We start from the raw sequence: 13718 nt of genomic DNA on the forward strand, positions 1-13718 counted from the left end.
CCCAAGCGCGGGGATTACAAATGTGCACCACCACGTCCGGCTTTATTTATTATTTTAAAAGATATTCATGAGCCGGGCGTGGTGATGCACATTTGTAATCCCCGCGCTTGGGAGGCAGAGACAGGAGGATCGCGCAGGTTCGAAGCCAGCCGCGCTGGCGTAAGAGACCCTGTTTCAAAAATATAAAATAGGTCTGGGAGTGTAGCCCGGAGGAAGAAGGGCTCCCAGGAACCCCAGTACCACCAAAAATAATAATAATAATAATAATAAAATAAAAAAATAAAAAATAAAAGATATTCATGAACCGGGCGTGGTGGTGCATACTTGTAATCCCAGCATTTGGAAGGCTGATACTGGAGGATCATGATTCGTGGACAGCCTCAGCTACTTAGTGAGGCCCTCTGCGTCTCAAAATAAAGAATAAAAAATGGGGCAGGAGGTATAGCTCAGAGGTCAAATGCCCCTGGGTTTCAGCCCTAGACCTGCAAAAAAAAAAAAGATATTCATGAAAAATCAAAGAAAACACAAAGGATTTTCAATAGTGGGTGTAGTATATCTCCATATAATAAGCACAAAAGAAAGATTAGAAGCCTATTATTCATTAATAAATAAATGTAGATATATTTATTGAATACCTACTATGTGCCTGGCACAGTTTCAAAGGCTAAGATTCACTGGTGAACAAGACAGATAAAAATCTCTGCAGAATGTATATTCTGGTTGAAGAAGGACAGGCAACACGTACATACATGGATAATACATTCATATTCCTGCGACCACATCTGCCTTGTCACTAGATGGACACTCCGTGCTTAGCATGGTTCCTTTCGCGTAGTAGGCACTCAATACACGTTCACAAAAAAATGAAGAAATAAAATAAAATTCAAAACTGTAAAACCTCAACCACATCTGAACTTTGCTGCAAGGTACCTTATCCTCTTGGTGATGGGGTCATAGCGTGAGATCATAACCGTGCAGGCGCCACAGCCTCCACCTCCACAGCCATACTTAGTTCCTGTAAGGCGGACTGGAAGAAATATAGTTAAAGATAATGTGCTTTTCATAACAGATTTTTTTTCTAGAATAGCCCTGACCTTGGGAAATAGCTCTATTGCAGACTCTTAAATGTATAGTCCAGTTAAATGTATACTTCTTAAATGATGTATGTATGTCTCAGCTGCTATTTTAGTCTTGTAAATTCTTTATTTGCATTTTCTGTTATATCTTGCATCCTTCTGTGGAAAGGAACTGGACCTCACACTGCCCCCAAATGGGGCCCAACCGAAGAAGGGAGAGTCTACGTGCAAGGGTTTGAGCATCTGAAGGTGTGCGCATATTGCACCTTTGATCTCGTCTTTATCTGAGCCTTTGATGGCATATAACATAAAATGTGAAATTATAACTTGTGGAATATTTGTGTCATATTATCTATTTTGCCATATTCCTTTTCTTTCATTGTCAGAAGCTGCCAGTTGTGACTTTGACAGCCATGGGAGCATGCCATTGGGATCAGACCTCCTTCCACAGGGGTGGAAGTTGACCAAGGGAGCAGCTGTTCTGCTAGAAGTCAAGCACCCTGGTTCTCACTGTGGCCCTGCCTTCCCTGGGCTGATCTGCCAGCAACACAGCACTGTGGAGAGACCTGGAGCCCTTGCCAACCGCCCAAGGGCCTTGAGGTACACGCCAGGACTGGCCAGAACACGGGGGCTTTTCCACTCAACCTTTTCCCCTCTCCTTTGGAGCCCAACTTGGGTTTCACCTAAGGGCTCCTCCCCAGGCCTTCTCTATCTCTCTATCAAATTCTTTTTACACAGGCATTTCTCTTAATAAAACCCTCACACATTTAACTTTATTTCTGGGGTCTGCTTCCTGGGGACCTGAACAAATGCAAAATGAAAGAAAGAAATTTCTACCTTCCATCTTGTTGACTACTATTTGTATTTTCTGTCACTCACAGTGAATTTAACTTTAAATATTACACATAGGTACTTGCTGACCAGAAATTCAGTATTTGTTGTCTTTACATTCAAGGATCTAGGATGATTTTCAGGAACACACTTATGTGTGAAAAAGTAGTTATTGATGCTCTGGAATTGTGTACTCTTTGGGAAATTACATTATCTCCCAGGAGAAAATGTATAAACTTTAATTGTCACATAATTTTAGTGGTGTCCACATCTGGAAACACACTGGAGTTCATGTAGAGAAGGCTAAGACATTTTTTCTAGGGTAACATTTTCAGATTTAATTTTTCCAGATTTTCCTTTAAAATAAAAAAATTAGTACTGGGGATTGAACCCAGAGGCATTCTACCTCCAAGCTACACCCCCACCCCTATTTTAAAATTTTTGTTTTGAAACAGGATCCCACTAGGTTGATGGGAGTCTCACTACTTGCTGAAGCTATAGTCGAACCTGTGATCCTCCTGTCTCAGCCTCCCAAGTACTGAGATTACAGGTGTGTGCCACCACACCTGGCTTTAAAATTTTTTAAGATTTCCATTTTTTTCACAGGAGGTTTCTGAACCTTAGTTTACTTCCTTTTCTTTTTTCTTTCTCTTTCTCTTTCTTTTCCTTTATCTTTTTTCTTTTCTTTTTTTTTTTTGGCACTGGGACATAAACTCAGATGCATTCTACCTCTGAGCTACATCTCTAGCCCATTTTTATTTTTTATTTTGAAGCAGGGTCTCATTAAGTTACTCAGAGTCTCTCTAAGTTGCTGAGGCTGGCCTTAAATTTGTGATCTCCTGTCCCAGCCTCCCAAGTACTGATATTACAGGTATACACCACCATGCCTGCCTGTGCTTTCTTTTTCTAATGTATATGGTGAATAATCATTGCAGAAAAAGTATAGATATTGTCTCTTTGTTCTACAGGATGTTTAATTAATCCCTTTAATATTGATTGCTTTAGTTCTTGTTACTAGTTTCTCCATTTTATACCATCTTTTTAGTGCTAAAACAGATCAGAAAGAACTTGATTCTTCTGACAGACAGAGTTGTGCACTGCCTATAAACTACAATGTAGGACTTTCTCAAAGATGTACATAAAATTGTAATGGTAAAGCCTATGTCTTAGTGTGACTCTAAAAATATATTTGAAATATTATCTGATGAAGATAGTGGAGCTAAACTCATTCTCTCTCTCTCTCTCTCTCTCTCTCTCTCTCTCTCTCTCTCTCTCTCTCCCTCTCTCTCTCTCTCTCACACACACACACACACACACACACACACACACACACACACACACTTGAAGCAAAGAAAAGGATATGATTCTTTCTCAGATATGGTAACAGCATTGTTTCAGGATCCACATTTTTTTCTATTACCTATACAAGAGAGAAAGAGTTATGCATACAAAATTTAGAGTTAGTGTAATAATGCACATTAACCCTTCTACTCATATTTTCAAGTTAATTTCCTGTTTATTGAATACCTGTGGTGCAAAATTGCCTCTCAAGTATAAAATCTAAATCTCACCCAGCCCCCCCATGCCACTGTCCTTGGTCTTGATTCATCACCATTCTCTGAGGCAGTGCTTGTTTCTACTAACAAAGACACCAGTGACACCTGTCTGGCTTCTCTTAGCCTGAAGGAGGTGAGGGAAAAGGCATAGTAGAACAGGACAGAATGGGGTTGGCGGAGGGAGAAAGACAGGGACAGAGAGAGTAGTTGCAGGAATAGAATAGCCTCTGAGAAGTTAACTGAACTAATTAAAGACTCGCCTGACTGTCAGAAGTTTTCAGAAAGAGCCGGGTGTGGTGCCGCACACTTGTAATTCCAGCACGTAGGAGGCTGAGACAGGAGGATTATAGGTTCATGGCCAGTCTCCGCTACTTAGTGAGGCCCTCCACAATTTAGTGAGCCTCTGTTTCAAAATAAAGAATAAAAAATAGGGCTGGGGGTATAGCTTGGAGGTAGAATACCCCTAGGTTCAATCCCCAGTACCACTTAAAAAAAAAAAGTTAGAAAAAATAGTTTCCAGAAGGAGACCACAACCAACCATGGCCCCAAACCAAAGACCCAAAGGAAAAAATTTAAATGATGCCAGAGAACTCACAGCTGTAGCACATGAGTGCGTGTAAGGAACAGGCAGGATGGCAGTGGGAAAACCCGCCAAAGGACTGGCCTGAGAGAAGAAATATCGTGACTGGTCGTGATTCCAAAAATGACCACATTTTCTTTGTTTACTAAAAATTGCATTTATTTCAGATTCACAGGACAGAAACAGGATTTGCTTCATGAGTTCAGAAGCTCAAATCATCTTTTTCTATGTGATAGCGATTTTCCCTTTTGGGAAGCAGGTGAGAAGGAGCACATCCTCACCCTAGTTCTAAGTAGCCATGTGCCAGGCAAAAGGGAGGCTTATGTAAATTACTGTGGTCATATCTGTACCCAAGAGGACTCTGCAACACAAGAAGAGAGATGTGTGTGTGCGCGCACACATTCTGTAATATAAGAAAAAATGTTGGGCACGTTGCAGGCAACTACAACGTAATTGGCTCTCAGTGGGATTCTTTATTTCCTACACTTGCTCCTTTCCTTCTTGTCCTCAGTCTGTTTCACAGCCTCACTGTCTTCTAGATCATCTAAGCTTAAAATCTGAGCCACTTTCAACTTTATCTTTCTTTCCACCCACTGTGATATGTGTCATCAAGCCCTGCCACTTACACTTCCAAAATGATACTCTAGACACCTTTCCCTTCTACTCTCAATACCTGGAATGAGCCTTTATCGCCTTGTGACTGAACAAACGTAATAGGTGCCTAACAAGCCTCCCTGGCTCCACTCTTGGCACCTGCAATGCCATTCACTGCACGTCTACCACAGCGACCACTCTAAAATCCAAGTCTGAGCAACTCAGGTATTTGCCTAAATTCAACACAGCTCCTGGTTGCCAAACTACTGCTGGGAATTTTAAGATGCTTCTGAAAAGGAATGCCCTCAGGACTTCTGGGGTAGAGAACTAGAAAATGTACATCTTTAATGAGCATGCCAAGTAGGTCTTAGGGGGGTTTATACTCAAGAGTTTCTGGAGTACAGCAAAGCTGTGGTGGCACATGCCTATAATCCCTGTACTTGGGAGGCTAAGACAGAAGGTTCCCAGGTTTGAGGTCAGCCTCAGCAACTTAGCAAGATTCTGTTTCAAAATAAAAAATAAAATAGGACTTCCGGGAAGATGGCGACCGAGAAAAGCGGGGCTTAAGAGCCCCGCTAACAACAAATCTCCATTACCACAAAATCAGCGCCTTTCAAAGCCAGAAAACAACATCACCAGAGAAACAAAAAAAATCACCAGGCTCCAGAGAGAAAGCGGACTGAGAACAGAGCCACAGAGGAGATCCTCACGCCCGAGGACGCGGATTCATGCCCGAGGACGCGGCAGCAGTGCCATACTGCCGGCGGCACCGGCGAATTCACGGGACGGCCACAGCAAGCCGAGGGGAGCCGCTGCGGAACAGCCAGGCGGGATTTCTCGGCACACGGGGCATCTAAAGCTCCCTAGTGGCTGAGCTCAGCACACGCTGCAGGGATTCAGAGTGGAAATCAAAACCAAGAAAAAAAAAACGCCAGCCCCATAGCCGAGGGCGTAGCAGCGGCGCCATATTGCCACCGGCGGCAACAGCACCGAATTCACTGAATTCAGTACAGCTACATCTGCGTACTCAAGAACAGTGAGTCAAATTGTGGGCCACAGAGGAGAAATCTCAGTACTGTACTCACTGGGACTTGACCCAGTGGGAGAGGGGCGGTGGCAGTGATATCACACCATAGGAGAACGTGCAACCTGGCACCCCCCATAGTCTAAAGCAGCCTCTATCGACTCTCTGGGTCGGAGACTCTGTGATACAACCCAGTAAAGGAGTAGTGGGGTCAGAGATACTACTGACTCGAGATCCAGAGCACCTTAAGTGAAGTCATAGTGACCCAAGAGAAGAACCCAGAGAAGGCACAAACTTCCTAAATCATGGGAAAGAGGAATAATACTGGAGCAATGAATGCTCACAACCCCACAACATCAGAACCCGATAAAACAGAAAATCAGAGATTTCTAGAAGATCAAATCAGGAAAATAACTGTAGAAATAATAGAGGTGCTTCGAAAAGAACTCAGAGAGAGCCAAAAAGAGATAAAGGATGCAATTAATGAAGTAAAGGCCTCAATTCAAAGCACAAACAACCGATTAGAACACATGGAGAACAGAATCTCGCTCTTAGAAGATGATCATTCCAGAAATGAACGCATAGTTTCTAATCTAGGAAAAAACATCCGACAGCAGGAATCTGATATTGAAGAAATATGGGCCCATTTTAAGAGAGCTAACCTAAGAATAATTGGAATAGAGGAGGGAAAAGAAAGTGAAACCAAAGGGATCAACAATCTCTTCAAGGAAGTAATAGCAGAAAATTTTCCAAACATAGAGCAAGAGGTCGATACGCAGGTCCAGGAAACGTATAGAACTCTCTTTAGACAGGATCGGAGAAGAGGATCCCCACGCCACATAATTGTCAAAATGACCAATGTGGAAGCCAAGCAGAGAATCTTAAAGGCAACAAAAGCAAAGGGCCAAGTGACATTCAGAGGCAAACCAATTAGAATCACTCCAGACTTCCCAAACCAAGTTATGAGAGCCAGAAGGGCTTGGAGTAACATATTCCCAATTCTGAAAGAAAACAACTTCCAGCCAAAAATTTCCTACCCAGAAAAACTTTCTATCAAAATAGATGGAGAAATAAGAAGCTTCCATGACAAACAGAAACTGAAGGAATTTATGTCTTCAAAACCAGCACTAGAGAAAATACTCAAAGAGATTAACTACAAAGAAGAAATAGGTAACACACATCAGAACTAGAGAAACAAGATTTTCCATCCAACAGACAACTAAGATTGGTTATCTGTGGAGATTCATTATTTATGTTAGTCTTTTACCTATCTGTAAAGGGTATTGTTTGCCTTTATTGTTGTTAATTTTTAGGATTTCTAGTTGGAATATTAATATACCTTCAGATATAGCATTTGGAAATATTTTATCCCATTCTATTAGTAACTGTTAACTCTGTTTACATTGTCTTTGGATATACAATATGTTTTTTATTTTTTAGGGAGTTTGTATACTCTTCTGTTGCCTGTGCCATTGAAATCATAACCAAGAAATCACTGCCAATTTCAATGTTGTGAGGTTTTATGACCCAGATTTTCTCCTAAAAGTTTATAGTCTTAAGATTTATATTTAGGTCTTTTATCTACTTTGAGTTAATATTTGTATATGGGATTAGGTAAGGGTCCAATTTTATTCTTTTCCATGTAATTATTATTTTTCAACAATATTTAGTTAAAAGATTATTATTCCCACCACCAAATGTTCATGGAAACCTTGTCAGAAATAACTTGACAATATAGGGAAGAATTTAGCTCTAGGCTTTTATTTAACTCCAATGGTTTATATATCTGCCTTTAGAATAGTACTACACTGTTTCAATTATTGTAGCTTTATATGGTTTGAAATCAGAAAATATACATCTTCTAGCTTTGTTCTTTTTCAAGATCGTTGTGGGTACCTAGAGTCCATATTCCATAGTAGGATAGATTTTTTTTCTGAAAAATAAATATATAAATATATGATAGTTTCACCTAAAAAATAGAAAAAATAGATTCTCTGGTAAGAAAGAAAGCAAAAAGAAATATTGAAATGTTATCTTTAAGTCATCAAAAGCTTGGTATCAGACAAATGAAACTGTTATGTGAGATTATCATTTTTAATTTTGGATAAATTGCTATAATACTAGATGTCAATCACTAAGCCAAGCATGGGAGGGAGGGATAGGGAGAGAATGGGGTGGGGATCGGGTGGGGGCTGACTGGGTAATGTGTGCATGTATGTCTACAAAAGTATGTATCCCACTATGATGTATGAATACAGTGCACCAATTAAAAATAAAAATAAATAAATAAATAAAATAGGGCTGAGGGTATCAGTTGGAGGTAGAACATCCCTGGAGCAATTCAAACTCCCTGGCAATGTGTCCCTGACAAACTGTTCCATGCTCTCCTGCCAACTGACCTGTGTAACTTGAACTCAGGTCACATGGAAAAGCTGGCTGGCCACAGGAGTACATGGGACATTTTTTTTTTTTTTTTTTTGGTATTTGAGATTGAACCCAGGGACATTCTTCTACTGAGCTAAATCCCAGCCCCCCCCCCTTTTTTTTATCTCCCAAGATCAAACTTGAAATAACATTTCGCTAAGTTACCATGTGCTGGCTTTGAATCTGTGTTCCTCCTGCTCAGCCTCCCAGCGCATGGACTTTTAATTTTCACTAAATTTACATACAGGGTTTCTTCTGTCCTGAAAGTCCTCCCTCTCCCTTCTACAAGGCAGAATTTCTCATACCACTCGATACAAAAATATTCTTTGTGGCGAGTGCTGCCTCCTCATCTACCCTTCTGCACTGGGTACTAAAAGTAACTATCCTCCTCTGTGTTCTCCTGGCCAATGCCCTCCCCTCTCTTATGGAACTCTTTCTCTATGTGAAAATTATTTGTGTTTATATAGCCATCTCTTGTTCCTGAGAAAAACTACCTTCTGCTATTCTTTTTTCTTTCAGACACTGAACTCAGTGCTAGAGATATATCATAGGGACATAATAAATGTTAATTGATCAAATGAATAACTTGAACAATATATGTGTAATTTGCTAAGAGAACGTCAAGGAAGAAGGAATGATTTCTCATTGATGGGGGATCTGAGCAGAAGAAAAAAATGAGGAAGTTATGAATGGAAAAACTGTTTTTTGTCTACCGAGCATGCATACTTTCTCTTTAAATGTGTAGAAGTCCAGCAACTTTGTAGACAATGAGGCAACACGTGACTGTCAACAGAGAAAAACGAGAGAAGAAACTTGGGTCCCCGATGCCTCCTTATGAAGCTTCAGGGCCATCCTCACAGTTTCTACCCCCAGATGTATTTTCTGCAGAAGGAAAAATGACTCATACCTTGTTTAAACCAGTTAATTTTAAATGTATGCGACTGTAGCTGAAACTACTCCTATTTAATACATATTGATGGTGAATGCACAGAAGCCAAGTTTTAATGAAGAGGCAGGATCTGAGCAGCCTCGATAGTAAAGACTAGCATATTAGGCTCAAGGAATGTTTATATATTTCAAGGAAAAACTAACAGAAGTAGGCCTTGCTCATTTGTGCCAGGAAGAGTGGAGTCTGGCTCACAGTGACACTGGCTTGAAACACATTTATTTTTCTTGGTTTGGTGGATGGTTTATTTGGAAGAGATCTAGCAAGCATCCTGTCCTGGAAGGTCTTAGAATAAAATGAGGAGGTCAGGGCTGGGGGTGGAGTGGGGACAGGAAACAGGATTATTCTCATTGACCCTGGACTGCAAAGAGGATGCCAGAAGGGTTTGGCTTCTCCAGATAGAAGCAGAGGCATGCCCTTTGAATGAATCCATCTCAGTACAGCCTTGGGTGTTGCAAGGGTAGAATGTCCCTTTGTATCTTTTCCAGCCCTTTTGAAAGACTCTAAGTTTATATTGAACAAGACTCTGCCAAATCTAAGACAGAGGCAGAAAGAAGAGGAAGGAAGAATCTAGGAAGAGAGAGAAGAGGGGAAAGAATAGAAACTATGGAAGAGAGAGAAGTCGATGTGAAAGGACAAGGCTGAGAGGTAAAAGATGAGGGAAGAAAGCAGAGAATATTGTGGGACATCGTTAGAGAAGAAAAATGACCTATAGCAGCCACAGAGGGGAGAAGGAGGCCGAGGGGTCAGCTGGTGAGGACACTCAGTGCTTTAAAATTAACCTCACTTGTTAGTTCATCCTGCATCTGCTCTTGCATTTCTCTCTGAATCACTGCAGCTCAGAAATGTCCTCTCTTCCCAGTAAATCAAAGACCCCAGGAAACACAACCAACGGACAGCTCTTTCCAGATTTCTGTACTAATGACATGCAAGTTACGAGCAAACAATGCTCACTGGCTCCTTAGTCCTCTCAACACCTCGGGGCAAGTTCTGGCTCTCTTAGGAAGCAGAATCTTTTCTAGTTCCAGATATTAAAAGTAGTTTCCACCTTGCTAACCACCCTACGTGGAATTTTACCTTCACCTCAGTTCCATGGGGAAAGTTGCTGTATTTTAGCCCCATTTTGCATAGAGGAAAGCTGAGACTCAGAGATATAAAACACCTAGCCCCAGGGCCCAAGTGGCAGGGTAGACAGTGCAGGACTCAACTCAAACCCCAAATCTACAACTCTGCTCTCTGGGCTTCACTGCCTTGTGAAATGATGGGCTTCAGTACCCCAGTAGAGGTTAGAAAGTGGCATCTATGGTGTACTTGATTCATGGGCTCTTTCTCTCTAAACCCCATGTTAAGTGGGCCACATGTTCTTCTGTGGGTAGAGTGAAATCTCACTCTTCCCTGAATGAATGAGTGAGATTTCAGAACTCTGTAATTAGGTCTCTGATTGACATGCACTGACTTTGCTTCCAGATGTGTATGACCTAATAACACTTTGTGTCTTGGGGAGATTTTGCAAAAAGCACAGACCAGAGGTCAATATGTCACCTAGAACCTCCTAATTGGCTTCTAAGATTCCTCTCAATGATAAGTTTTCATTCCACAGGTCATGTTTGACTTTAAGAAATTTCTTCTGTTTGTTAGTTTCTTTCACTCTGTTCTCAACAACTCCCCTTCTGTGTGTGTGTGTGTGTGTGTGTGTGTGTGTGTGTGCGCGTGCGCGTGTGTGCGTGCACACGTGCATGTTACTGGGGATTAACCCAGGGGACATTCTACCTCTGAAATATACCCTCAGTCCTATTTTATTTTTTGTTTTGAAATAGGGCCTCACTGAATTGCTGAGGACCTCACTAAGATGCTTAGACTAGCCTTGAACCTGAGATCCTCCTGTCTTAGCCTCCCAAGAACTGGGTTTACAGGCATGTGCCACTCACTACACCTGGCTTCAGAAAGTTTATTCTGATTCTATCCAATCAGGTTCACTTACCAGTGTTAACATACACACCTAAAAGAATTTGGAAGGGAGAAGAAAAATGGAGAAGGGAAAAGTTGACATTTTTAATGGGGCAAGTACAAAAACTGAATCCATAGTGTACTTTACAGATGATCAGAGGACATTTGAGGTAAAGTAGGATCATAGATAAGAACCAGCATATCTATTCTTAAAAATCAATAGAGCACAAACTGGTATTAGTCATTATGTTAAAAATCCCAATGTAGCTTCTCTGGAAGCAGGGAAGAGGGAACAGAATCTAGCAAGTAGCTTGTCCTGGAGGCTGTAAGAGTAAAACAGGAAGGCGAGGATTACCATGGCAAGCCTATGACCTACAAAGCTCTAGTAATCTGGCCCTGGCCATGTCTCAGTGCTATGGACCTACCCCCACAGAACTCCTCCTGCCCCAGGACCCTGGCACCCAGAATTTCCTGGAATGCTCTTTCTCTAGATGTTTGCTTGGCTTGCTCCTCTGTGTTCCAGTCTATGCTCAAATGTCACCCTCTCAGAGAAGCTAAAATGCCCATCTCATCTCAAGTATCAGCTCCTACCCATCCCGCTCCCTGGCTTTGCTTTGTTCTTATACCAGCGCCCATCACTGCCTCACATCACACATCTCCATTTAAGTATATGCTCCTTGTCTGTCTCCCCAGCACACCGTGAACGTTCTGCCAGTGGGACTTTGCCCTCTCTGTGGTTTGCTGTATCTCACAAGCCTGAAGGTGCTCTGATGTATCGCAGGCCCTTAGTAAGCAAGTGAATTGGATACTGTCACTGAGGAACTGAGGCGGCAGGGGCATGTGAAGTTGTCATAGGCTCTGGAATTTGTACAATCTGGAGGAGCCTCTTTAAGAAGACAGAATACAATGTGAAATTATGACTGGGGCTTTAAAACAGGCCTCATAAGCGAGGGCCTAAAGTTTAACCTCTCTTAATTCCTGAAGTCAGCCAGTGCCAGTCAGGAAAAGTGCTGTGTCTGTCCTTAGCCAGAAGCAGCTCACAGGTGAGCCCAAATGGACCAGCACAGCACAGCACAGCACAGTGGAGAGCTGTCTCACAGCCTCTTACTCTTTTTGCCTCGGTTTCCCTCTGCAAAATGGTGTCTGGGTGCTAAAACAACATTCACAACAAGCAGAGTCAACACCACATCCAGGGGGTGTTCTGAAGGATGCCCAGGGGGCTCTGTTGCCCTCCAAGGCTATCAGACCCTGCCTACAACAGTCCCAGAGCCTGCAGGGCCGGAGGGCCGTCCACTCGCAGAGGGCCTTGTCAGGACTTTGCTAAGCTTTGCCAGGAACTCTCCTGACGTTGGAAAGCCACCGTTTCTTCCTCTGAGACACAATGAGGGTGGCTTATGTTAGTTCATCTGCGTGGCCGTGTCTGACTTACTGCTGCCCATTTATGCAGATATGCTGAGTTCTACAAAGGTTGCTCTTAATGTAAGAGAAGATCTTATGTCCCGCTCTCAGCTGGAGTTTTGAGCAGGGAAAAGATTTGGAAGTGCTGGCCGTGACTGGTAAGAATAAGTCTTTTCCTGTTTGAGGAAGACTCCGGGTAATCAGACTGTAAGCCTTGGAAACAGGGAAACAGGATATCAAGGTGATAAAGCCCAAAGACCCAGCTCATTCCCTGAAACACTTCCATTAGAGCCCAGAGGTGGAGGTGGGGGTGCAGAGGCAAACCCACCAGGCATTCGTCATTAAAAGCTGGCTGGCCGGCCCTGGGCGGCCCTCGGGGCGCTCACCTTGCGGCCATTCACGTAGAAGAGCAGCTCGGGAGCCGGGTCCATGGCGGCGGCCCTGAGGGAGAGACCGCTGCGGAGCCGGAGCGGGGCGGGCGGGGGGGGGGGGGGGGGCGGGTTCCCGGGGCAGCTGACAGAAGGAGCCTAGGGCCCGGGCAGCCCACCCCGATGGAGAGAGTGCTGCTGTATTTCGGGTGCCTGGGCCCTCACCAGGAAAACTCTGCCCCTGTATTCGTGCGTCACTGTGCCCCGTGCGAAATGAAATATTTCCGCCCAGATGGACTTGACCGGCTCACGACCTCGCCCACAACAGGGTCTGCGCAACACTGATTCTTAACTAAGACGTCTCTCAGCTAAGCCTGCTGCAGTTCCGCAGTTTTAGTAAACAGCCAGCGCTGCAGTAAGGGAGCTTATCAACGACAGCAACGAATGGTTTTGCAACTTTCATCATTCAGTTTTAGAAATAATTATTTCTAAATATTTATTTTTCAAATCAAGAGCTATTTTAATATAATTTTTAAAGTTTTCTCACATTTGGCAATTTATCGAGTAATCATAGTTTTTCTGGTAAATGTCACCAGGCATAAAACATCTTGGAGAGCTTAAAAAAATAACTTGAAAATAACTGAGAAGTATAAAAATAAAATCAATCAAAGAGCTACATTAGAATTTACCACCATTAACTCTGCTTCTATTTTACATTTTTGAAATCTGCATTATAAAACCTTTAAAAATTAAAATGGAATCAAACTAGTTTTCTTCCAGACTTTTCACTTAGAATACTCAGAACATTTTCCTATATCATTTATGTAAAAACAAAAACTGTATTGTGAAAATTTCCAAAATTTGTATAAAATATTTCACAAAGGTCAACACTTCATTTCTTTCTGGAATATTTTAAATCAATCTAACACATCATTTTAACCATATTTTTCACTATAACACACACACACACACAC

The 13718-nt window shown here is 42.3% G+C and overlaps 1 protein-coding gene across 1 annotated transcript in view; it reads right to left on the minus strand.

Annotated features, from left to right (window-relative positions):
* Positions 1-12818, minus strand: part of LOC308258346 (aldehyde oxidase) — a gene marked incomplete at its 3' end in the record, with an annotated part of 78032 nt that extends 65214 nt beyond the window's left edge. Inside the window, exons 1-3 of the mRNA XM_080688872.1 lie at positions 12763-12818; positions 3249-3327; positions 931-1027 (exon numbers count right to left, since the gene is read on the minus strand). Coding sequence (XP_080544998.1) covers positions 931-1027; positions 3249-3327; positions 12763-12807 — 221 coding nt within the window. The 5' untranslated portion in view covers positions 12808-12818. The remainder of the gene's footprint in view (positions 1-930; positions 1028-3248; positions 3328-12762) is intronic.
* Positions 12819-13718: the final 900 nt, after the last annotated feature.

The sequence above is a fragment of the Muscardinus avellanarius genome, assembly GCF_963383645.1.
Source record: "Muscardinus avellanarius genome assembly, chromosome: 2".
NCBI classification, from domain to species: domain Eukaryota; kingdom Metazoa; phylum Chordata; class Mammalia; order Rodentia; family Gliridae; genus Muscardinus; species Muscardinus avellanarius.